The sequence below is a fragment of the Phragmites australis genome, chromosome 23 (assembly GCF_958298935.1).
Source record: "Phragmites australis chromosome 23, lpPhrAust1.1, whole genome shotgun sequence".
NCBI classification, from domain to species: Eukaryota; Viridiplantae; Streptophyta; class Magnoliopsida; order Poales; family Poaceae; genus Phragmites; species Phragmites australis.
The window spans coordinates 20,832,059-20,858,425 of record NC_084943.1 but is presented as its reverse complement, the minus strand read 5'-3'; the positions used below and the strand labels follow the sequence as shown (position 1 = coordinate 20,858,425).

Genomic DNA, 26,367 nt, shown 5'->3' with positions numbered 1-26,367 from the left:
TTCATGGTAAATGTGATTTTATCTTCAATTAAAGAATTTCCGGTTTGATTCTTTCTGTTGATTTTCCTGGAGCAAAAGGGACAAAGAAAAGACTTGAACACTTGATTTTTGTGTGAGTAGCACGTGAACTCCCAATGCTTCCCATCTCTACTACTACCATAGCAAGTAACCAGTCACCAGTGCATGACATCTCAGACACCTGCAGTCCTGCACCCGCCATGAGCACTCTTGTCTGTCTGAGCTGCTACTCTCATACCTTTTATAGACTGATCAAGAGAGTGTACTTTGTGCGCATCATGCCCGGAAATGTATTATCTGATTCCATGCAATCATTCGGGGCCTAATGTCAATGCACTATATATGCTGTTTAGTACTTACAAGGAGAACAGAAGAAATTAGCTCAACTGCTGAGCAATGTTCTCGCTAAATTTCTGAGATAATATTTAATCATGTCTAAATCAATTAGAAGAATTTTTTCATCGATCTAAATTTTTATGGAAATCCATAAAGGAACACATACATTTCTTCTGACTATATGTACAACTTCATTTCCGGCATGTTGCCTGCTGACTGAATTAAACCAATGTTTAGCCCCAAGGGTTGAAAAAGAAAAGCGAAGGGAAAGAGGAAGAGGAAGAGGAAGAGCAGCGATGGTGAAACAACATTATCGCCTTTGGAGCAGATTAATACACTATGTAACGCAAGAGCTCCTGATGTCTCCCAAGCCTACGGCAGCAAGTCGTTGGGGTTTGAGTCCATGAAATACTCGTCTCGTAGCACTTGTTTTCATTCCCAGCTCTTTTATAGACCAAACATACCACCAATACAACATGGGGACGTATACATTAGATTCCATGCAATTATTCGCTGCAAGCCCAATTATATTCATTGTGCACCGGCCACTGCATGGGCGCGTAAATATAATACGGGGAAAAGGACAAGGGCGTGATTTTCTGGAGAAATGTTTTCTGATATACAATTATATATGGTTTTGGTATTTGTAAGTGCCTGATTTTTTGGCAAGTCCAAGTGATTTTTTGGCCATTGCATTTGTTCTTTTAAATGAAACAGGGGGCGCATGCCCCTACTGATTTATCCTAAGATATAGGGAGATTTCATGATTTGCCACTGAATAATTTGTCATGTTCTTTATATGTCATTGTTGTGTCCGTAACAATATGAGTCTAAGTCTCACACGTTATACTCACAATTGATGATATATGAGGAATTAGATAGTTATTCGGTAGCATATTATGGAATAAGAGGATGTAACAAAGACAAAAAGATAAACTAAAGAAACTAAACAGGAGGAGATGGATTCCAGGCATTCTTTGATCTGAGGGAAGTAGCTTGCTTTTGATCTATGGAGAACCAGAACAAACTCATGAAAAGATCTTAGATCCAATTGTTTCTAGTTGTCCAAATACTCCATAACATAAAAAAAAAATAAGGAACTGCGCACGTGATTAAACATTACAGCTTCGCGTAGGTGGGAACGGAGACGCATCACCCAACAAAATTCAAATTTAGATACGTTTTGACGAGGGAGAAGCAAAAAGGAGAAAATTTCATGGTAGCTGGTCAGGAGTTTCAAACCCTGACCACAAGAAAACCGCTTACATGCGTTCACAATCACCACCTAAAATTCCTCAAAAATTGGAAGAGGCAGAGGGAGTGTGCTCGAGCATCATCCTGAAATTTCAAACTCAAATAAATTTGGAAGAGGGGGAGCAAAAAAGAGAAGTATTCAGCCCATGAAGGGGACACTGTGTAAAGTTTCATAGCACCCAAAAATATTTCAGACCCAAAAGGATTCGTAAGAGAGAGAAGAAAATAAAATTAATGAAATAGTAATGGTGCGGGGTCATCGTTTCAATCTCTGAACACGCAGTAAATCATTTTCCAATGGTCCAAATCGCTATCGAAGAAACTGAGAAAATTTACAGAGACAACGATTACAATATCGAAGCGTCCAGCAAAATTCCATACTCAAGATTTCACGTTCAATGCTGGGATGCATACTGAAATCCGTTCTGAACTGCAGAAGCAGCTAGGTAGGTTGCCTAAGGTTAATCTCTCTAGTTTGACCAAATCCGCTACTCTTCCCTCCGTGCTACTGGCCGTTGCCTCGAAAACCTAGCATGCAGGCAGCAGCTGATCCTTAGGAATCGGGATCTCTTACTTTAGGAATTAAAGTTATTGGGACTTCAAAACATTATGAACCGTGTTCGATCTCAAATTGATGAATAAGATTTGATGTTATAATACTCATGTAAACAGGAAAATCGCTATTGTTAGAGCGCGTCTCGTATATTGCTGTTCATCATCCAGATCGGATCCTTAGGTAGAGGCGCGTCTCGCATGTTATTGTTCATCATCCACGTCCCTTAGGTAGGGGCTTTGTTACATTGCGTCATAGCTAGTGTGATGAGTTATCTTATTGATTTGAACCTAAACTATTCTCACAGCTTCCTCGAAAATGGTGCCAGATCTTCGGATGACAGCTCGCTGGCAAGGACACGGGGTGCTGATCCAGACACCGCTGCAAGGAGCACTTCCTGTGGGCTGCAAGATGCAATAAATTGTTACTTACATTTTACCTGTGTGTGTTTTCTCTGAAGAAATTCTTCAGGGAAAAAAACCGGGAGGTAAGAACTTACGATCCGTCGCACCACTAACAAGAAAGTCTCCTCATGGCTCCCAACCTACACCCATCCGACGCACTGAAGACCTCATGAAGATCTTAATGACACTGCAAGATGCAGCTAGGAATTCCAATCAAAATTTGCACCACAATCTTGTCCTTTTTTCATTAGAACTCTCAAAGAGTAGAAAGAACAGGCAAGAAATTACGCGGGGTCGAAATCATATCCGGAGAGTTCCCGATGCCTCCTAAGCCTACCATAGAATGGCCTCCATGAATATGCCATCTCTCTTCAGCCTTTCCATCATGAAGAAATGTTCGTCTCTTTCTGCTTGCAACACTTCATCTCTTTCAGCTGCCCTTACATGGGCCAAAAGGAGAGCAAAATATAACATCTGGATGTACTACTTGATACTATCGCATTATTCAGTTTATACAGTTCAGAAATGTTGGGACAATTGTAAAGAAATTATTATTTCTAGTGTTATTGCAAGCTTACCACTAGAAAAATTCAAAAATAACATTAAAACTGTCATTCGAGTGACATCCTTGCAAAAAATAAAAAACCAGAGAGATATTTACAAATACCCCTTAAATGTTCACCTACCACTGTATGTTCAAGAATAAACTGCTCAGTACAGTTAAATGTGCACCAACGACAGCATGTCCAACAATAAACAGCTCAGTTCAGCGTCTTCAGGCTAAAAGTTATCTTTCGGTGCCTTCAGGGACATCTGATGGAGCACGTGAAAGCTGAGACCAAATCAGTGATCCTTCTCGGAATGTCTCAAGTCAAATTCCAGCGCAAAATTCTAGCATCTGCTTGGCAGATCAAGTACCAAAAGCTTTATGTTGGGTTGAAGTAAACCAATGCATGAAATAGAAGTTCATCAACATTTCTAGCATCGTGATTAACAAATGAGGTACTATTCTTTAGTAATCTTTCCCAAAACATTACAGCCGGGCAGAAAACTCTACATTATCATGTAATAGATTCTTAGCCCAAAATAAAGCAAAAGTCCTAAATATTCTTGTACCATATCCCACCAGAAAGTAGATGCCAATCACTACAGGTCACAGGAGATTTACATGCACAGAAGCAGAAACACTCATGAGGAGTCAGAGAAATCGGCTCGGGATGAAATCATGAACCCTGATCGGGTAGCTATAGAACTCCTCATTTCTCGGGTCTGAGTAACCTTTCCGCCGGTGCAGGAATGGCGTGAACCATGAGAGCCCTCGGTCAGACTCATAGCCCCTAGCTTCCAACGTGTTATCCAGAACAGATGCGACAATCAGCGCAACTGTTGGGCCAGACGCGAACACTGTGTTTATGATGTCATTGAACTGCAATCATACAGATAGATTTTGATGTCAAAGATCATGTATACAGAGTTCAAGATGCAACCTGACATAACTGAAGGCATCTAGTTACAGTGCACCAATGTGGCAATGAAAAAAAATGCAAACAATGCATGCAGATAGTATAAAGATGATGCGAGTATGAAGGATTGCGCATATAACAGATGTAAAAGGGAATGCAGAATATACCCATCCTGCATTTGTCCGGGCAGGCCCACGGCCAGCAGATGAAGTATATTCACTGAAGTATTGGGGGACTGAGATGCCAAGAAACAATGAAAGCCCAATGATGTAGATGTTCCTCATTGAATTCTTGTTGGCAAATTGCATGAACGAGACTCCCACAGCAGCTGACATCGACGAGAATTCACTGATTAGACTATTGAACGACGGATACAACAACAACAACAAAGCATTTGTCCCAAGCAAGTTGGGGTAGGCTATGAACGACGGATGCTTACCAAAATTTGACTCTAGAGTTCATCTAGAAAAGGACCCAAGGAGGAAATTCTGACTCACCTACGATGCCAAATAAGATGCAGTAAATTGCGGCAAAGATTGGCAATGGAATTGATGCAAAGAAGGCCCCAAACTTCCCTGGAAGAATAGAAGTTCACAAATTTGAGCAAAAGAGTTCCCCTTTTTTCTTTGGCAACCAAAGACAAGAACAATAGATTACCAAATATGGAGAAGAATATCATAAATCCAGTTGATATCTGGATCACTCTCCTACTTCCAACTTTCGTCAACCCAAGAAGGCCAATGTTTTCACTGCATTATAGACACAGAGAATGATTTCATTTCACAAAGGTGAAGAACAAGTAGTTACATGTAACTATGTCTTTAAGAATAATCCATTGATCTCATTCAGATGAATTGTAGTAGCAATGAAACTAGTATAGTATTATAATAAAGAACTTACACACATTTTTGGGAAGGAGGGTGGAAACTGCAAGTGCTTAAATATGTTCTAGAAAATAACCCCACAGACAGGCGATTAAAGCTAAGATTCTCTTACACGGATACAGATGAACCAGCTGGAGCACCAAAGATCCCTTCCAGGAACATCCCAATGCCCTGCATGGAAACATTTTAATAGGAGCCCGGAAAAATTTGTACTAGAGTCAAAGCAAGTATACAGCACAAGAAATGATCACATCACATTAGACTGTAAGGGCTTAAACTAGAAGCTATAAAACAGATCCACCAGTCAAAACATTTTGGTAAGTAAGATATGAAAATTCCGAATATTTGCAAAGAACCAAATCTGATGTGTATGGAAAGAGTCAAGTTAGTTTAGACAAGTTATCTAGCTGTTATGGGCAGGAGACAGAGTTTGATTAGTTTCCAATTCAGCTAGGGATAAATTAGGTAAGTTAAGATTTGGAGTTGGATTTGGATTATAATTTCCCCTCTCTATATAAAAGGACAACCGCGGATCCTTTGAAGCAAGCAAGAAGAATTTAGAAAAGGGTTTTTGCCCAGATGGTTAGATTAGAGCCTCTTCTCGGCGGGAGAAGCCCGACAATTAGAGGGCGACCTGTCATTGGCATCGATCAGAGCCTCGAGTCTACAGGAGAAGCCCGGGATTAGAAAATGACCTGCCCTATCTTACCCTTGTATCCAATGTTCCTAGTTGCCATATTATTTGGTATCAGAGACGGTGTTCCTGCCACCTATCTTGTGTCCACCGCCACCGCTCTGTTCCACGACCGTTGTTGCTCTGTTTTGCCGTCACCTCCTTCCACTACCACAAACCATGGCGCCAACTCCTGTGCTGCCCTACTCTGTTTTCCGCCATAAAGCAAAAAAATGAAATAAATTCGCCGCCGCTACTCCCTACGCCACTGTTGCTCCCACCTGCAACAACTGCTACTCTACTCCACGCTGTCCGCCGCCGCCGCCCTCCTACTCATCACGCCGCCATCAACCTGCTACGCCACGTCATCGCCGCTCTCCTATTGCACAACGCCGCCGCCACCCTCCTGCTACACCAAGCTGCCGCCATCAACTTGTTGCACCACACCGTCGCCGCTCTCCTACTGCACCATGCCGCCACTCATCAACATGAGGCCTTCACCAAGGACGACAACCATGGTCACCACCACAGCTCATCGGCGAGCGGTATAATGTTATGGAAAGAGTCAAGTTAGTTTAGACAAGTTATCTAGTTGTTATGGGCAGGAGATAAGCTGGATTTGATTAGGAGATAGAGTTTGATTAGTTTCCAATTCAACTTTAGATAAATTAGGTAAGTTAGAATTTGAATTGTAATTTTCCCTCTATATAAAGGGGCAGCCGTGGATCATTGGAAGCAAGCAAAAAGAATTTAGCAAAGGGCTTTTGCCTAGATGGTTAGATCAAAGCCTCTTCTCAGCAGGAGAAGCCCGGCAATTAGAGGGTGATCTGCCCTTGGCATCGATCAAAGCCTCGAGTCTACGGGAGAAGCCTGGGATTAGAGGGCGATCTGCCCTATCTTACCCTTGTATCCATTGTTCCTCTCTCGTTGCCATAATAGATGTCTCATTTATTACTTTTATAAGATAAATTAACAGAAACGCTTTTTTTCCTGAATCCATTTTCAGAATATTCTGAATGAATCCCTTTTCTGAATCCATATATAAACTGAGAGCTATACAGCAGATCCACGCACCAAAGCATTTTGGTAAGTAACAAAGGAAAATCATTCAGAATATTTTTCTAGAACAAAAATTGATGACTCATAATTACTTGTAAAACATATATTAACAGAAGAGCTTTTTTTTCCCAAATCCACTGTCAGACTAAAAAAACAGAGCTCTTATTTACAACAGCAATAAACAGTGTAACAACACTAGCCCGTTTAAGACAAACTCTGGAATAGGTTCAACCTGCAAGCCGACACTTCGACTAAGGACATGACCTGGAGGTGGTGTAGCACCGGCTAGACGAGCAGTTGCAAAGTGTGCTCCGGTTGACTACACAGAACATAACATCTAGAAATAAGAATACCAAACAAAAAAGATATGGCAAAGGATATAAAGAAATATGAGAAAACAATCAGGCCTTAGTCTTAACCTCAAAGGCTGAAACAAGTACAGCACCCATCATTCCAAATGAATGACCCGCGGTGAATATTGGTGTACCCCATTGGAAGGGGTATGGAATTTTGATCCTACAGGAATATGCATGCGAACAGTAGATTAAAAATGGCTTCTTAAAAAATACAGTTATTGAAATCTTTTTATAAGAATCATCTTTTTGAACCATACCATGGTGCAGATGACATTAGGTAAGACCTATCTGTGCGGCAGTGCTGCTGCGTCTTTAGTGAAACATGGTTGTATGCACCAGCAGCAGTAAGGATAGCCGCAAAGGCCCACACAATGCCGATACAAAGAAGCAAAGAATACCTCTCAAACAAGAAGGTTGTCCGTTCATGGATATAGCTGAAGTAATGTGGCACATACTGCAAACAGCATATTATAAAGTTGGTCTTCTAGCTAGTTTCATAACATAACATTGATATAGAGGGCTACAAACAGATGTTTCCCTCAAAATACATTGACAGAGTTTAAGCCATTACCTGTTGCACGACCACCGCAAGAATTAGCATTGGCAGCCCAATCTCCACACACTTCCCAACCTAAATTGACAATCAAACATTATAAGGTTCCTTTCCATTTCTCTTTTTTTTTCTAATAAGCTGCTTAGTTTTGATGTAATATTACAGGAATGATACCTGGGGAAAGCCAAGTTCAAATAGTCCAAGACCAACGACACAAACAACAGGGGTCATTATTACAGGACTGAATTTCCTGCAAATAAAATCATTTGAATGTCAATTTGACAAATATATCGTCAGAGGACTAGTATTTGCACTCTAAGAACAGGTACTATAAGATGCATACTTGGCATATGCCCCCCATGCTGTGCTGAATCCCAGAATCATGTTGAGGATAGAAGCAACAATCAGAGCCCCTTGTGTTGTTCTCATTGTGTGGACAAATCTCTGCAAACGCCCTAATAGGTTACAAATATTTATATTACAATGTCAAAAATATTTAATCAGTCAATCCTAAAGAATTGATCCTGCTCCAAACAAAGTTCCCCAAACTCTAAATAAGGAAACTGGATAAGCATCCACTTTAAACCCAAAAATGTAAGTTTGAGCAAATGAGCACCACTCTACCTGGTGATTATTTGCAAAGTCATTTGAATCAATTTCTCTGGCTATTGACAGTACTGGGACAACAAATGCAAAGGAGGCATTCATAATTGTTGGAAGTCTTGTTCCAATAAGTGTTTGCAGCAGTGTATTGATGCCACTCATAAAGAGGAACGTTTGAATAACACGAGCCTTGTCCCCCTGTCAGCAACAAGCAAAATGTGAAGAAAAAAAAAACTAAATCTTCACAAGGAAATTATACTTATGTGTGATTACATGCAACTAATAACCAAAGAAATGAACACTTACAGCGTTACCACCCATTGCAGGAACAATAGCTGATGCAAGCATGACGGTAGAGCCCAACATCACAAGATAGTGAAGGAATGCAAGTGCTGCCACCTGAACTGAAGACCATGGCAACAATAGCAATTTAGTAAGCACAAAATTTTCATATCCTAATCATGTCTAGAATCCACATGAGTCATTCGATTTCCAGCAGTGCAGTTCATACATAAATATCTAAGATAGTGTATGGCTGTGTGCATCTTGGTTATGCAGAGGCCGGGAGTATCAACTTGATGTGATTGTATGAGTTCAATAAAAGCTTCCTTAATCGAAAAATCTAAGATAGTGTATATGATATCTAAAAGGAAACTCTGAAAATACTGCAGCAAATGCAGCTTCGGAATGGCTAGGTACAAAATTAGCTCATCGGATTGTCTAAAAACTAGGAATTTAGGATACTTGATGTTTCCTTTTCAACAATTTATCGATGAAGCAAATAACAACCATTTCTTTCTATATCAATTGGTAGAATGATTCAAGTCATTAAGTTTCATGTCTAACTGAACATACTACTCTATTCCCATCAGAGGCTACATTATTCTGAGGGGGAAATTTGATTATATGTCTCAAAGTTGATCAACCTTTGATAATGTATCCGAAGTTGAACATCCTTTAATCATATGTCCCACATGGACTAGTTGGACATATGATCGAAGGATGATCAACTTCGGACTTTGGGACATGTAATCAATTTTCCCCTGAGCATATTCTGAGCATAGCTACTTGCAGAGAAGCAAAATATGCACGGGTAAACGACACTCTCTTAAACATAACAGGGGGCTTTCACAACATTAATACGTCAATGAACTCAATTATACCCGAGGGAAGTCGCAAAACGAATACATCAACAGGCTGGATTAGGAAAGTCTTGCAAGGAAACATTCAGCATCAAAATTTCGAAACCCAACAGGCGCCACTAAAAATCAAATCGTGCACCTGAAAGCATCGAATCTATTTTCCAGTTTTTTTAGGAGAATAAGAAAAATGACGTACAAGAACAGAACAAAAGTTACCAGTGTACACGCAAAAGCATTGAACTCCCCTGCTCTAGTACACCAAAACAAGCATGCACGCGAAGTAGGCAAGAAGAGGCAAGGGTGCCTTACTCCAAGACGGATTGGAGTGGACGCAGTACGCGAGATGGTGGAACTGCTCGTGGGGCGGGTGGATGGCGCCGGCGCCAACGGGCGGCCCCATCATGGGCTGCATCGGCATCGGCATCGCCATCGGCGGAGGGGCGACCACCGGCGGCGGCGGCGGCTGGTTCGTCTCCCCCATTGGATCAGCAATGGAGAACGCTCACGCCTTCTCCGACCAGACTGCTGCACACAAGAAAGAAGAAGCGAATTAGAAACCTAAAAGATTCACCTTTTCCTGGAAGCTTCCCATTAATCACTCGGATTTGTGTGACGTAGTGACAGCAATTAAAAAGAAGCAATTTTGAGCGATTGGTGGGAAGAGAAACGAGCAACGGAACCGATGGGCAGAGCAGCACTCCAAAGACTGCAACCTTTTCGTCTTCAGAAAGGAAAAAAATGGCAACTTTTTCTGAAGATTGCTCAGGAAAGAGGACACACGATTTCACCTTTGCTGCTTCTAGTGTCTCACCCTAGTTTGCAAGAATGAACATACACCTAGACCTTGATGGAGTGGCATGTAGCAAGGGTGGCCTCCATGGAAGCAAAAAGATTCAGATTTCTTGGAAGATTCATGGACAAATCTTAGGGAATAAAAGGGTATACCTTTGCTGATTCCTCTTTATTACCCCACGATTGGCAAGAAAGGGACGAGCAGAGGAACGAAACCAAGGAATGGTTGATGGGAGCTTCACTCCAAAGATTTGTGCATGGTTTTTCCAACAACAACCTCTAAACAAATGCAGTGAAAAGGATGCAAGGATTGAGAAACCAACACTTGCCATCATCACAATAAAATAAGGGCAAATTAGCTACCACTAGTACCACAAAACCAAATCAGCACTCCAGAAACAAATAGGAAAAACAAGCTTACAAAATTCAGAAACTCAGGCTGCTGGTAGCTCGTAGCTCTCCCTACTCCCACCAAGCAGAGAACGTTCCAGGGAATTGAGACAGAAGGAGGGGGGAGGGAAAAGATATGCAAGAAGCAGTCAGTATAAAAGTCTTCACCTTCTCCTTATTCTTATCTCCTTTCTATGGCCCTCTCTATATATCCAGCGGCAGCTGGAGCAACAGGACAAACAGGGGTTGTAATCTTGCGGGGACCAGAAAAAAATTAAAAGTAGATAATATACTCTATGTATTTATCAAAATAAATAATATATTGTTGTATTTATAAATTTAATATATGTATTTAGCACTCATTTACCAAAAATGATAAACAGTATTATATTCGGCATCTAATCACCTGAGGTACCGAATATCATCTGAATTCGGCACCTCACTCTCAGTTTACTCTGCATAAACAGTAGCCATGTTATTAGATTTAGTTTACGCTCTCTTTCTAAACGATGTTCTTCTATTATTTAAAATTTTAAAAAAAATTGTATGTATTCCATAATCTATATGCAACTCATTTTAATTGGATTAAAAAAATTATATTTTAAACTAAAATTTTAAAAAAATTCTACTCTGGTAACTTCTAACAATTTTTAGTACTCAAATAAATTCCCAAAATATCTGAAAATTCACTAATATTCTTCTTATGTAATAGACTAATTTCTAAAATTATTTTCAGCCCGTTGTAATGCTCTATTTATATGTATTTTTATCATTAATGTGATATTCTTCTTTTAATTCAATTTAAATTTAAATAAAATTTAACTATGTACAACCTATTTTAATTAGATTCATCAAAAAAAATATTTTAAACTAAAATTCTCAAAAAAAATCTACTTTTATAACTTCTAACAATTGTTAGTGCCTCAAATAAATTTCTAAAAAATCTAAAAATTTACTAATATTCTTCTTATGTGATGGACTAGTTTCTAAAATTATTTTCAGCCCTAAGTTATATGATGAAAAAATGAGTTCATTTATAATATTTCATTTATATGATTTTTATCGTTTCATGTGATATTCTTCTTTTAATTCAATTTGAATTCAAATAAAATTTAACTATCTCATTATTTTTATCCTATTGACATGCTAACCTTTTAACTATATTTCTGAAGAACGGTGAGCGAGCTGGCACGTCTCTTGAACGGTGCAAACTAGGGGATAAAAATAATGAGATAGTTCAACAGACGCGCCAGCTCGCCCACCGTTCTTCATAAATGTAGTTAAAATGTTAGCATATCAGCGGGATAAAAATAATGAGATGGTTGAATTTTGTTTGAATTCAAATTGAATTAAAAGAAGAGTATCACTTCAAATGATAAAAATACATATAAATATAGTATTATAAAGGAACTCATTTTTTTCATCCTATAACATAGGGCTGAAAATAATTTTATAATTTAGTTCATCACATAAGAAGAATATGAGTGAATTGTTTAAAACTTTTTGGGAAGTTATAGAAGTAGCATTTTTAAAAAATTTAGTTTAAAATATATAAATGATTTTTGCGTGAATCAAATTAAAATGTGTTGCACATGGATTATAGAACGCGTAAAAAAAATTTAAAAATTTTGGAGTAACAGAAGACTACCGTTTTAAATGTAAGTGGAAACGAAATTTAATCAAAGTGGCTATTGTTCATACACTGGAGTAGACGGAGAGATGTGATGTATTCGTGCCGAATATGACATTGTTCACCATATTCGACACATGAGGTACCGAATACAGTTGATATTTGGCACCTCTGAGGTGCCGAATATGACATTATTTATCATTTTCGGTAAATGATGTGTCGAATGCATGCTAAATTTGTAAATACGGTGATATGTTATCTATTTCAATAAATACGATCGAGTATGTTGTCTATTTTTGGAATTTTTCCAAAAAAGATCACAAACAAACTCGAATATTTCACCTTTATCGCCACACTTAAGAGTATCCAAGTGTATTCTCTTCGTTTTATTCTCTTTCTAATTCTTTTTCTCGTTTCTATTTTTTTATTTTAATAAATTTCATTCAAAGATATTTATAAAATGAAAAGAAAGAGAATCTCAGCTTGGAGTTAATGTTTTTAATAATCTTTTTATGATGAGACCGTAAAGAGAAATTATTAAAATGCTAAAAAAATAAAAATTTCTTCGTAAAATGATTTTCGTCGAGCCCTTGTACTCTTATCACCACTTTTTAATCGTGCTTCTTTCAAAGCACTCCACTAATTACAAGCAAGCTAAGCAAAGTGACGCTTGTGAGCGACGGAACGGGATCCTGACTTTACCGTGGAGCTAAGTCAGATTTGGTGCTATAGTGCCTACATTACAGCACATTTCCTATAGTACCTTATCCTGCGGTCGATTTGCTACCTGTAAATTACTCCTCATCCCCTCATGTATCACTGTTCCTCTGACTTCACCCCATGAAATCAGTGACTCGGATCCGTGAGCGACTAGTATGGTGATGAAAAATAGAGGGGTTCCACTATTGGAGGCAAACAGTATTGGCTGATGGGGGCTTGGATGGATCTGGCCAGGACTCAGGACTGCGTTGAAGATTTCTTGGTTTGCGATGAAAGATGTATTGAATGCAACAGATTCCGAGGATAGGGGAGTGCCGTCTTGGCATTAATCGCTCTGTGGGCAGGGTGGTGGTGACTGGTGAGAGCAACTGCAGCAGCATGGGCGATCTCGCGGCTCCAGCAGTATGGGCAAACGGATTGCCATCCCGTAGAGTGGCCATCTCTCCGTCTAGCGTCTACGTCATCTAATACTTAGAAATTTATATTTTATAGAACTATTATAGCATCTTTATTATTGTATTTTTTATTTTTTTTTATCTCTAACCGCTACCATATTTTCTACATTCTATTATTTTCCTCCTCTCATTGACTCATAATCAACCTCTATGAATGGTGTTACGGATGCTCTAACAGTGTAGCAACAAATTTGAAGTATTAGCTTCTCTCACCAACACTGTAACACTTGATATTGTACCTACTGGAGAACTTTTTCAACCACCCGATCTGCAAATTCGAGTGGCACAGTATTTTGCGGGAAATTGTATCATAGAAAAAAAAAATCATCTCTAACAGATACTTAAAAATTCATCTTCTATAATACTATTACAGTATCCCTTAATACTATTACAGCATCCTCTAATTTTTTTATCTTCAACAGCTACCATAGAAAACTAGCTAGCTTGTGTGCATATGTGTGTTTATTTTTCCACTTTATTTCATAATTCTGTTTGTTGATTTAAAAGCTGTCTACAGTTTAAACCAATTTTTTTTAAACAACCTAACTCGCATGAACCATTTTGACAAGTTACACGCAAAAAGATTGAGCTAAATTTGAACAAAAATTAGTTAAATGGACTGTTTTGGATTTTTAAAGGTTCAAATTGACTTCCTAAAATTTTGGAAAATTCACCATAAATCTTCATCTTGATTATAGTAATTTATACAATTATTTCTAACCCTGTGTTGCATAACTAATTTGTGAGTTTCTTTACAATGCACCATTCAATAATTTGAAAAAAATAGTTGTTACAGAAAATAGCCATTTGAAAAACTAGCCGTTACGAATAAAATATAGGTAATTAGAATATAAAAAATGAGATTTGATTAGTTTACTAAAGTATGTAAAAATATTGAGAGAAAATCTTTTAAAGTAAATAGCTAAATAGAGACGTAGATTATAAAATTTGACTAATTTACTGGAGATGCTTTGAGAACTGAGGAGTGAGGTCTCAAACTTCGTATCAGTTCCACGCTGTTTCCTCCTTGGTGCACTCCTCCTAGTTCGTACAGCTGATTGGAGATTTGGAGCACACCAGCGGTGTAATCGGATTAGATAAAAGAATATCACTCATCATATATTATATTTTATAATTCTTTATTAGAATTGAAGTCGGATACAAATAAGTATGGGATATAAATAAAGATGTGAATAGTCTCGGTCACGGATACGGATCAAACATGTGACAAATTAGATGCAGATAGTGTTGGTCAAGATATTGAGCAAAAGCAACAACCATATATATTACATATGTTATAATTATTTGACCGTTTTACATATATAAAACTTAACTATATTAGAGATACAACAAGTAAATAAGTAATATACTCATATAGAAGTAGTTATGTTAGAGTAAAATTAGATAAGTTACAAGTGTCTAATATACTGGCTGAGGTTTCTATTAATTATTAAACACATATTAATATTATCAAATGAAAAAATATCAACTATAAACTTGTAGATCTCGTCAAGAGTTATAATTTTTATATAAAGATTGTCTTCATCCAACTCCGTATAAAAAAGTTATAAGCTTCGAAAAATAAATTTGGATATTTATTACATAGTCTTCAGATATATCCGATTCTATTCTCGGATATCTGATATCCGATTGTACATCCGAATCTAATATAACTATTTGAGATCCAATCTTACATCTAAATTTCTTTTGAATAACTGATATTTAAGATCTGATTTAGTATCTAAATTGATTTGGCCGATCGGACATAGAGGAAAAATCCGATCTATTTTCACTCTAGAGCACAGAACATTCCACATGATCCACGAATGCAATTGCACAACGTCCTGACATATAACTGGAATTTATCCGGAGCTTCAACTTCAATTGGGATTAGTTTTTGTAGTGGAAAGCAGGAACTTTATTACTCAGACATAATCTTTAGGTACAACAGAAATACTCCTATCCGGCTGGTTTTAAAAAAAAAACATACACAACGACCCGATTCCAATGTTGAAGCCGCCTTGGTGTCTGGCCTTCTCAAGCCTTGAAGGGAATCTTCATGTACTTCACCCTTTTTTATCAAAAGGATCTCTGCCAGGATTCAAATGGGTCAGCCAAAACTCACTCCACTCGATTGCAAGTTTATTCTTTCACTGAATTGGCACCTCATTTCGTACATGTGAATTCAAATCCAAATTAACTAGAGAGGTCATTGGATCAGCTTGTGCTGACACAGTTGAATCTATAGTCTCTACGCACAACTATACGACATCGTACAAGGACACAACACCATCAAGCTTAGGGACTGTTGTCGTAGGAGATCAGGAGGGGGACTGGCGTTACCATTTCACTGACAAGTTAAGCATGATTCTTTCAGGTAGTCTTAACCCACTGCCCGCCCATTTCTTTAGAGTGTTTGACCTAAACCGGTTGTTGACAGGCAATTTCTGTTCGGGTGTATTCGCCGGATGAGTTCATCCAGCATCTTATAAACATACTTTTTTATATAGATATCATATTTAATTTGCTCTCTAACTAAACGTATTTAAAAATGAGATAGATATCTTCTATCTAAGAATATCCACCTGACTAAACACATATTTGATGCCGTGCTTAACGGTTCAAAAGGCTCACTTGCCAAAAAAAAAGAGTAACCAAGAATCAAGATCCCATGATCCTGTCACTACACTACGAATTCGTTACGCTTTCGATCATGGGGAGAGACCTAACCTAACATTGTGCTGTGCCAGATCAGGTGAGTTGTAAGATTTGGCCATTTGCTAGGTGTAAACTGAAGTGGCCATGGAAGGAGAGAGAAAGGAGAAGGCAAAAGGTGCAGCTGCTGCCACACCAGACAAGAGCATGCACGTTCCTTGCTAGCAAGTGCTGATTTGTAATGCATTTTTCATTTGAGAAATGATGTATTTTCTTAGGATTATAATTGGAGTGTTTGTTTGATGTAGAGGGAGCAGAGCACCAAATCTAGCTTACATTGTTAGCGGAGGTGATTATATCTCTTATCTATTAGTGATCAAACTTTATATTTATTTTTTATGTCTCAATAAATGAAAAAAAAAATAGTAATAGGCGATGTACCAGTTGATAACAAAATATTTGTAGTGATTTTACCGATCATCAAACTCTGTATTTTATATCTTCAATAAATATTATATAAGTACATATATAGTGATACTAGTGCATACATGAAGCTATAAATTGTACTTAAAAAATTATAGGGAGAGCAAAGTCGGCACCGACCAGTGGCGAGGTGAGCTGTATGCTATTGGGTGTCGGGCAGTCGACTTAGTAGTCGTTTATTTTACTCAGAAAGTGATTAAATAGTACCACTAATCCTTTTCTTGGAATCAATTATTCGGTTTAATTACTGACACATCGTACACCACACATCACATCGAAACCAAAATATACTATAGGACCCTTGCAATGCAATTTACACACGGTTCCCGTATTGGCAGCCTGACGGTGACATCAACAAACGATTATTTGGGTGTTCCACTGTTGATACAATACAGGACTAAAATTTTGGCCCTAGTATCATATCCTTTCTCGTGTAAATGGAATTTGGAAAACAAAAATGAATTTTTTATCGGATACCCTGAGCAAATCCGGGGGAAAACTAGTACAACTGATTGAATCCGCCTTGTCAATTTGCCATAGAAAACTTTTGCCAAACCGTGGGTGATGCACTCAGAATCCACACCTTCGTTTGCGTAAGGGCAGCTCTGCTAGCTGTAATACAGCATATTTTTTAAATTTATACGAGTCATATTGTTTATAATTTTTCATATCTTATAGAAAAGTGGTATTTGTAAATACCTTTTAGATTTTTTATTTTTTAGGATTTCACTCGAATGACAGTTCTAATAGTATTTTTTAACTTTTTAATGATAAGTTTATAATAACACAGGAATAGTGATTTTTTTTAATTGTTTCTATAAAAAAAAAAGAGGTACTAAGGTGAGACTCACTTTGTGCTTAGAGCTATTACTTTTTAAAATTTATACAATTTGGTAGCTCTAAACATTAAGCTGCCCTAAGAAAACATAATTTTCTTTCTAAAACGTAGAAACTGGAACCAAAGTGTAGCTTCGCTTGGAATACTGGCCCCGACAATGAAACAAAAGCTGGAATCCAAACGTGATTTTTTGGAGAAAATTGCTACGTTTCGAAATTTGGCATCCTGGCCTATCATTTACACATGTGACTTTACGTGTCAGTGAGGAAAAGATGTTATTTTATCGAAACACATCTAAATTAATATAGCTGGTTAAATCCCTCATTTTCTTGTGTTTTGCAGAAACAAATAGATGTCATCAATCAGCAAAGACTAACCGTTTGTTTGGTTGGGTGTTCTAGGTTGGTTCATTGAATCGAATTAAACCAGTTCACACCGAGTGATACAGATTTCAGAATATTATATTCAGATATTGAATAGTTTCGTATGGAAAAATTGGCCAACCGACTCCCTACAGATTTTATCAACTCCGCTAATTAATCTTTAAAAAAAAGATAAATCGAAATACTTTCAACCACAGAGATCAGCAATCTTCCCAAATAGTTCAAATGATCAGGGGCAGAGCCTCAGTCTAGGCGTTTGCAGGAGCATGCCACCTTAGGCAATTAATATTGCGAGAATAACATTTAGTTCCCGTATTAACATTGAACCCAACAGGTCCCTTCGTGAGGCAGATTTTCGTTCTCGTTACCTTCAACGCTCTAACAATTTTCCTTCACGATTTCTTTCACGATAGGATTCTCAGGGTCATTCCCTTCAAGACGGGATTATCTCTACTTTCACTTCGTGATTCCCCTCGAAGTGAAGCTGTTGGAGATGAGAGGAAATAAAGGGAATAAGAACGGGGAAAGGAATCGGAAAAGAAACGAAATGAATGGAATATGGTTAAGGTAGTCTAAGAATGATCGAGCGGTCTATGTGAGCTCCTCACTTCAATTTCCTGTCATAGCTCTAGAATTATCCTGTCGGACCTTTTATTCTAACTAATTATGTATACATATTTTACACGTAATGTAGCTACACGGTCACACACAGGAAGTAGGTCCATACAGGAGCAGGTGCGATAGCGCGTGGGAGTGTAGGCGGGAAGCAGGTCCACGTGGAAGCAGGCGCAAGAGCGTACACGACGGGTGGGCCCACACAAGAGCACGTGGGAGTGCGGGTGCATAACGTGGGTCCACGCGGGGAGCGAAGCATAACACAGACACCAAAAATATCGAAAACGAAATACATACAAGTGGAAACAAAACCACTACGTATTTTTTTAAGTAGTAAAGATTAATACAACAGACAACTCTTATAACTGTCACATAACCTCCTCCGGTAGCTTGTGCTATCCCCGTTGAGGAGCTACCGATCGAGCGCTTGTGAAACCGCGAGCTTATTAACGTCACGACACTAAGATTAAGAAAGGTTTCGTGAGAATAATCGCGAGATTATGATGCCCGTGCCGTGACGACCGATCGCTCTTAATCTTATCGCTGGGCAAGTTGGCCGGGATAGGATTGGGACAGGACTCCAGAGCGAGTGAAAGCATCATGGATGGACTCGTCATCCATAGCCTCTGCGAGTGAGTGGTGACGATCGGATCAGGCACGGAACTTTCAGGCAATCACTCCGACGTATATGATTTTTTACGATCTTATTTCCATTAAATTTTTAGCTACGAGTTAGGATGATGTAATAATATATAAAAGTTGTATGTATCACACAATATAAAAGATCAGATTTAAAAAAAAATACAAAAACTTTCCTAAAAGTCACTTGAATTTTGACTTTCCCCCAAAAGTTGTTTTGTTGCAAAAACCTCCCAAAGATTTAATTTTGTTGCAAAAACACCCCTAAAAATTCAATTTTTTAAAAAAAAATCACAAAATTTTTTGAGAAAAAACTAGAGACAATTCTAAGATCTTTTGTGAAATTTGTTTTCAAAAATAACATCTTTTGTATCATATTTCATAGAGAGTAAGTTTGAAAAAAAAAGAAAAACGTGCAACTCATTTATTAGGGAAAGTCAAAATCCAATTGAATTGGTTTTTGCAGTTTTCCCTTTTTTCATTATCTTAAAAAAAAGGGATAAATGCAAACCCCCCCCCAAAAGTCACTTGGATTTTGACTTTCCCCCCCAAAAGTTGTTTTGTTGCAAAAAAACCTCCCAAAGGTTTGATTTTGTTGCAAAAACACCTCTAAAAATTCAAAAAAATTTAAAACAAATCACAAAAAATTCTAAAAAAAACTAGAGACAATTATAAGACCTTTTGTGAAATTTGTTTTCAAAAATAATATCCTTTGCATCATATTTCATAGAGAGTAAGTTTGAAAAAAAAGAAAAACGTGCAACTCATTTATTAATTCGAGTTAAATGCATAGTTAATTATTTACTAATCCAAAAATCATGAAACAAAATTTTTTAGTCTTCTTACATGATCCTCTATCTTGTAAAAATACATGAAATCTTGAAATAGTTATTGTAACGTGCAGGATTCAGTAGATGGGTTGCAGATAGATTAATTCATAACTAATCCATAACACCCCCAAAATTAGTGAAACCACTTTTATTAGTTTACTTAAATAATTATTTGTGTAGGAAAAATAATGGTAGACATGACAAATTTAAAATAACATGAGTTAATAAATGAGCTGCATATTTTTCTTTTTTTTCCAAACTTCCTCTCCATGAAATATGATGCAAAGGATATTATTTTTGAAAACAAATTTCACAGAAGGTCTTAGAATTGTCTCTAGTTTTTTTTAGAATTTTTTTAATGATTTTTTTATTTTTTTGAATTTTTAGGGGGTTTTTTGCAACAAAGTCAAACTTTTGGGGGGCTTTTTGCAACAAAACAACTTTTGGGGGGGAAAGTCAAAATCCAAGTGACTTTTGGGGGGTTTTTTGCAGTTTTCCCTAAAAAAAAACACAGCGTCGCCTTCCTTTGCAGAAGAGCCAGCAGAGGATGGCCTGATGAAAACCCTGACGGCCCAGTCTGTCGGGTGTTGCCCGTTTTCACCGACTGTAATTCTGGCCACGAGGAAAACTGGGCCCAGCTTCCTGCTCACTCGTTTTGAGCCCAACACTCACAGTAGTTTGCTTTTGTTTTTTTTTTCCTTTTTCTCTTGTGCGTGCTGATTTTTTTAAATAATGGAATAAAAAATATTACATCATGTAGCGAAAATGATCCTATTAGTTTATGATTGTGATTTTGATGATTAATGATAATATAGTTATTAGGACTAACATGTTTGTCAAGAATATATGTTAGTAGATCTCATAGATACAATACATGAAGAAGCCACCGAAGCCGGGATAAAGTTTGTTTGAATTAAAAAAATCTTAGGAGAAATTACTACATCGGATGGTCCAGTGCTCAGGTATTTTCACTCACCGGAGTATCTCTGTCAAAGGGGGACAGAGACATAAAAACCTCACTGGATAGTCCGATGACGAAGCAAGATAATATCGGGCAATACACCGGATAATGAACAGTGCAAAAAATGAAAAAAAAAAAGCAAAAGAGCCCACCGGATAGTCTGGTGATTGATTTGAACACACTAGAGGAAATCACCAGAGAATTGTTGAAGAAGGAGAAAATGCAGTGACCTCACTGGATAGTTCGTTGATGATGTGATAAGCATCGGAGAAGCCACTAGAGCAATTTACACAGAGAAGATGTTGGTTCGGATGGCTAAGGTATACTCACCGGAAAGTCCAGTGTTGAAGATGGAGTATACAACGGAGTATCCGGTGTTTACAGAGGCTTGAGTGGGGTTTCAACATCTAGTTTTTGATGAAATACTCACCAGATGATCATGTGTTAGTACTATTGTTCTTACAGATCATCCGGTGTTAACAACTTTTTAGAGTCGTTGGTTAACAGCTAGTGCGTGAGTTTGAGACTATAAATACCTATCCACTTAATCATTTGAGTGTATTGGAGTCATGAGAAATTCATGTACACCTAAGAAAACATCCAAGCCACTAAAGTGCTTAAAGTGATCATCTAAGGCGATTAAACACCAGATTGATGAGTGATTAGTGCTTATAGGCCTAGAGAGTGAGTTGCTTAGTGATTGCTTCCTAGAGAGTGGATCAAGAAGTGATCCAACAGTGTACCTCTTAGTATGTTGGTAACTTGGAGTTTTAGTAACTCATCGGCAAGTTTGTTGACCTTTCGACTTGGTGTGGAGCAGCGGCAAAGCGATTGTACGGGGACGCGGAGACCCTTACCTTTGTGACTCAAGCTTCGAAGTGATCACGGCGACGATGAACTGGAAAAGAGGCTAGTGGTGAGACTTTGTCTTAGTAGTTTGGTGGCTCATCTAGGTGGAGATCTTGTCTTTGTGACTTGGTGGCTCAAAGGTCGTGACCGGATGTTAACCGGGAGCATATCCTTTGTGAAGCTCTAACGTAGACTATGGGTGACATTCATGGCATCGATACCACGAGAAAAAATCCTTATACCGAGTTTGTTTTTTCTACCTTATTTATATTTCCGCATTTACTTACTTGCAATTTACCTTCTTAAATAGGTTGTAAGCGCTTTGATCGGTTTAGTAGATACACTAGATAAATATAGAACATATTTAAATAGAAATTGATATAGGTTTATCTTATATTGTTTTTAGAGCCAAAATGGTTCTAAGTGTCCTAATTTACCTCCTTTTAGAACGTCACCGATCCCTACATATTCGTAGATGTATGAAACTGCTTGTGCCTGTTTCTTGCCATGTGGTGTGAATGTGTGATACATGCTTACTCTCTCCAATCATAAATATAAGTCCATTTAAATGTCATCCTAAGTCAAAGAAAAAAAGCTTTAACCATCAATAGCTAAAAGTCATCTAGATTGATCGATAATATAAGTTTGATTTTACTATATTCATTTTAAGAATATATTCACGATACATAACTCTTTGTATTTAAAATAATATATTTTTATAAATATTATCAATGAAAGTATTTTATTAAAAATCATATCAATACTCTAATAGATTTATATTTAAGATCAAGTGGAGTACTGATTACCAGCACCACCAGTAAACTAGTACAGTAATACTCTACTGTTGCAACTGTACCGGGCATTTTGTAAGGTAGTAGCACGCGTGATCACCATCGAGTCTTTGACCATGGACTCCTTGCATTGGTTGGATAGAAACACGCTTTCACGATTCAGCCGACACGCTTTGATTCGTCAACCGCCGCTTGTAGAAGAAAGGGAAAAAAGGAGAGAGGAAAAGGTCATCTTCTGACTTTCCGGATCAGGTTCCGGTTTCCACACTGTTCAACAACTGGTCACCAGGAGAAGGAGAGAGAGAGCAGGCAAAGCCACTGAGGCGAGGTAGCGTGGAGTGGCCACGCGGCTCGGCCTATCACCTCTGTCCACGTGGCGCCAAAGGAGCGGCCACACCTGGCGCATGCATGCAGCACCGGGTGCTCTGCTCTCCCTGCTGCTGCCGTCGCCATGTGTCGTCCAGCACCGGATGCTGAATTGCTCATGCCGTGGGCTCACGAGTCACCACTCACCACACGTTCCATCTCTGCCACCAGTCCGGCAATAATATACATATATATATAAGAAATAAATTTTATAGCATTCTGTCTAAATTTTTTTTTGTGAGATCTTATCTATATTATTTATTTTGTGATTTAATAACTAGACTGAAGAAAAGAGAGAATGAACATATATTATTACGTAGAGAAGATTTTTTGTAAAATAATATTCTATAAAAATTACTTTTATATATGCCTATAAACTTATGAATTACTACACTACAGTTAGTTAGGGCGCTTGCCTTCGGATATGCAGCCGGCCTACTCGTCAGTGGTCACCACACATGACACCTAATCGCTCTTGAGGCCATGACGTCACGCCACACACATGACAGACGTCATCTCCGTATCCATACAGTTGGCAGTTGGGCAGTTGACGCCGCCCCTCGTTCCCACACCAGTCCATGCCGAATTTTCCATCCTGTGGACTACACCTGGTCCTCTGCGATTCCCTTCTCCTCGTACGTAACCCCTGCAACCTGCTCAAGCAAGCAGTGTTGAGGCCAATGCAAGTTTCCTCCAGACAGTGCCCAAGCTAACCCAACTAATCCACCGCTCTTCTACAGCTACCTAGTCTTCTCTCTCCTCGATCAATCCTCTCATGATAGCTTAGGCATGTGTCATGCATGATCAAGACCTGGAATCGAGTTGGAAGCATCCCATCCCCATCCATTTGAGTGTTTGACACCAAGGCTCTCTTCTCCTCTTGGTCATCCACTCATCCCTCATATAAAGCCACTCCCTTGCCCTACTCTTCCACTCACTAGTTACTCTTCTAGCTCTTTGCTTCGTAGCAAAGGTAACCTTGCGCCTTACTTGTTCAAGTGTTCAAGAAGTGGCTGCCATGGCTGTGGAGGCGGTGCTCGACGCGGGGGCGCCGAGCAGGGAGGTAACGGCGACGACGAGCACCGAGGAGGGCGAGGCGTCGACGGCGCAGGAGGTGGAAGGGTGGGCGAAGAAGAGGCGATCCAGGCGGCGGCGGCAGTGCGCGCCGGAGCCCACCGAGGAGGAGTACCTCGCGCTGTGCCTCGTCATGCTGGCGCGCGGCCGCCGCGACGTCCCCGCCCCGGCACCCGCGCAGGAGCACACGTGCTCCGTCTGCGGCAAGGCGTTCCCGTCGTACCAGGCGCTAGGCGGCCACAAGGCCAGCCACCGTAAGCCTCCGGCGCTGGCGCCGGCCTCGGCCACCGGCGCGGATCACCAGGAGGAGAAGGTGCCGTCCTCGTCCGCCGTGTCCTCGTCCGCAGGCTCAGCAGGCGAGGGCTCCGGCAAGGTGCACGAGTGCCACGTGTGCGGGAAGGCGTTCCCGACGGGGCAGGCGCTGGGCGGGCACAAGCGGTGCCACTACGACGGCACCATCGGCAGCGCCGCCGCGCCCGCACCCTCGCGCGCCACGGCAGCTAGCGGACCTCCCTGTGTCGCGACTGGCGGCTTCGACCTGAACCTGCCGGCGCTGCCGGACGTCGCGGAGCGGTGCACGCAAGGGGCCGGGGCGGAGGAGGAGGAGGTGCTCAGCCCGCTCGCCTTCAAGAAGCCCAGGCTCATGATCCCGGCCTGAATTGGTCAAAAAATCCATTGTCCAAGCCAGTAGCCCCTGTTGATTAGTTCAGTAGCTGTACCTAGCTTGCTGGTAGTGATTAGCTTGTGTACATAGATATTGCATGCTCATTGTTCATCATTCTTCATTGCATATTCATCTTTTAGCTAGGCTAGAACTAGAATTATGGGTCAATTCTTTCATTGGTTCAATTGGAGTGTATGTGTATGCATGTATATATGATAAAAATAATAATAAAGGATATATCGATTAATTCTTTCTCTGTATAGAAGTATATATATATATATTGTATTGTAGTATCTTATAATTACTAATAAAGTATATTTAAAGTGATAAAGAAATATAACACACGTGTAAAAGTGGTATATGAGAGGTGGGAGTACATACACCCAGAGTACGTACTAGTTTTCCTATATATATATATATATATATATATATATATATATGCTTTCTTCTCTTTTTTGAGAATAGTATACGAGTATAGGTGGAATGTGTTAATTGTTGGAGTGAGATAAGCTAGGCTGTTGCTTACCGTGTCAGCCTGGCAATCAAGAGATGTATCTCAGCAAAGTACTTAGCTTGTGTGCACACCTGGGCAAGCTGTATAGGATTTGTCAAAGCAAGCACATGTATGTGTACCCTAAAAAGAAAGCACATGTATGTGTGCATACTGATACTACTACTAGTCGTCCCAAGTGACCAAGTTGATCGACCATTCCAGATGATGAGATGATTACTTGCAAGGAATTGAGGAGATGATCCCAGATCCAGTGCCGAGTCGCTTCTTGGTTGCCGGACGAAAAGACCAAGTGCGTATAGTACTGTAGTATACGGCAGAAGATTTGAGATTTTTTAATAATATTATTTTATTAGAAAAATGCAAAACTATTATTCAAAATGGGAAAGTTGCAGAAATAGGTGATAGTCGGCACTCTAATTGCTGACTAGGCTGTTATAGACAATTGGAGTGCCGCCGACTAAGGTGTTATTGACAATTAGAGTGCGGATTGACACATATATCTGTAGTTTTCTCATTTTTAAATTATATTTTTACAATTTTTTAATAAAATAATATTATTTCAAAAAAAGGAAGATCTGAGGCGTGCAGCGGGTGATTAGCAACCGATCGACCGAGACGGACGGACAGTGATCAGTCCTGGTTGGTTAGGTTTAGTTGGATTAGTAACGTAATTGGTTTGGTTGACAAGTGGTTCAGTTAGACTTGGCCTTGCTTAGATGTTTTCAGCGTGTATAATCAATTACCTAGCTGTGGTCAATTCCTTGCGGCTGTATGATAAACGTGTATCACAAACTTGACTTCACACACGGGTAGTTTATGGGAACAAGGAAATCGAATATTATGACTCGCGATATGAATAAAGGGAATAGCATATACTCCCTTTATTCTTTTTTATTGACGTTCTACGATCCATGTCGTCAAACTTCCTAATATTTGACCATCGAAATGTCTAATACTATATAAGGATTCTTTATAGAAAAATTATATTTCTGGATTTGTCTCCGTAAATGTTTGCATAAGAGAATAATTTCATTACTACAAACTTACATAAAGTTATAAGGAGTAGCAGTCAAAGTCGGTTCTTGGGAACGGAGAGAAAGTTTGCGATCCTTTAGGAAACAGTCATCTCATGATGCAGCGGTTAGAATTGAACACCCTTCCATTATCTTTGAAAAGTGAATTAAAGGAAATGGCCTGTCTAGTTCCGCTAGGCAACAAATGCGCAAGGAGCTGTATGCATCCGAGAATAAAAAAAACCAGAATTATTTCTTTTATCTAAAAAACAAATGCGCAAGGAAGGGCTGGCATTCTCGATTCCCATTCTAAAATTATATATATATATATATATATATATATATATATATATATATATATATATATATATATATACACACACACACTGTATGTATATTCTGCAGGT

General features: G+C 39.0%; 2 protein-coding genes across 9 annotated transcripts; one reads left to right on the top strand and one right to left on the bottom strand.

The window, feature by feature from the left end:
* Positions 1 to 3,519: 3,519 nt before the first annotated feature.
* On the bottom strand, positions 3,520 to 10,673 carry LOC133906788 (nucleobase-ascorbate transporter 3-like). Of its 8 annotated transcripts, none has more exons than XM_062348799.1 (17): positions 10,512 to 10,669; positions 10,244 to 10,369; positions 10,087 to 10,171; positions 9,608 to 9,823; positions 8,463 to 8,560; positions 8,178 to 8,354; positions 7,897 to 7,997; positions 7,728 to 7,803; positions 7,572 to 7,631; positions 7,258 to 7,454; positions 7,064 to 7,160; positions 6,877 to 6,963; positions 5,025 to 5,083; positions 4,686 to 4,777; positions 4,526 to 4,603; positions 4,196 to 4,356; positions 3,520 to 3,991 (listed from the first exon to the last, which is right to left on the bottom strand). In XM_062348799.1, exons 4-17 carry the CDS (start codon positions 9,777 to 9,779, stop codon positions 3,764 to 3,766), a joined length of 1,683 nt encoding a protein of 560 aa, XP_062204783.1. In that variant the 5' UTR covers positions 9,780 to 9,823; positions 10,087 to 10,171; positions 10,244 to 10,369; positions 10,512 to 10,669; the 3' UTR covers positions 3,520 to 3,763. The 8 variants fall into 8 exon arrangements, with proteins under 8 accessions (XP_062204783.1, XP_062204787.1, XP_062204782.1 ...); XM_062348803.1 differs by having other exon boundaries at positions 9,608 to 9,820; XM_062348798.1 differs by lacking the exon at positions 10,087 to 10,171.
* A 12,625-nt stretch (positions 10,674 to 23,298) lies between these two features.
* LOC133905674 (zinc finger protein 1-like) lies at positions 23,299 to 24,680 on the top strand. The gene has a single exon (XM_062347438.1). The coding sequence runs from the start codon at positions 23,714 to 23,716 to the stop codon at positions 24,425 to 24,427; it is 714 nt and encodes a 237-aa protein (XP_062203422.1). The 5' UTR covers positions 23,299 to 23,713; the 3' UTR covers positions 24,428 to 24,680.
* The last annotated feature ends 1,687 nt before the right edge of the window (positions 24,681 to 26,367 follow it).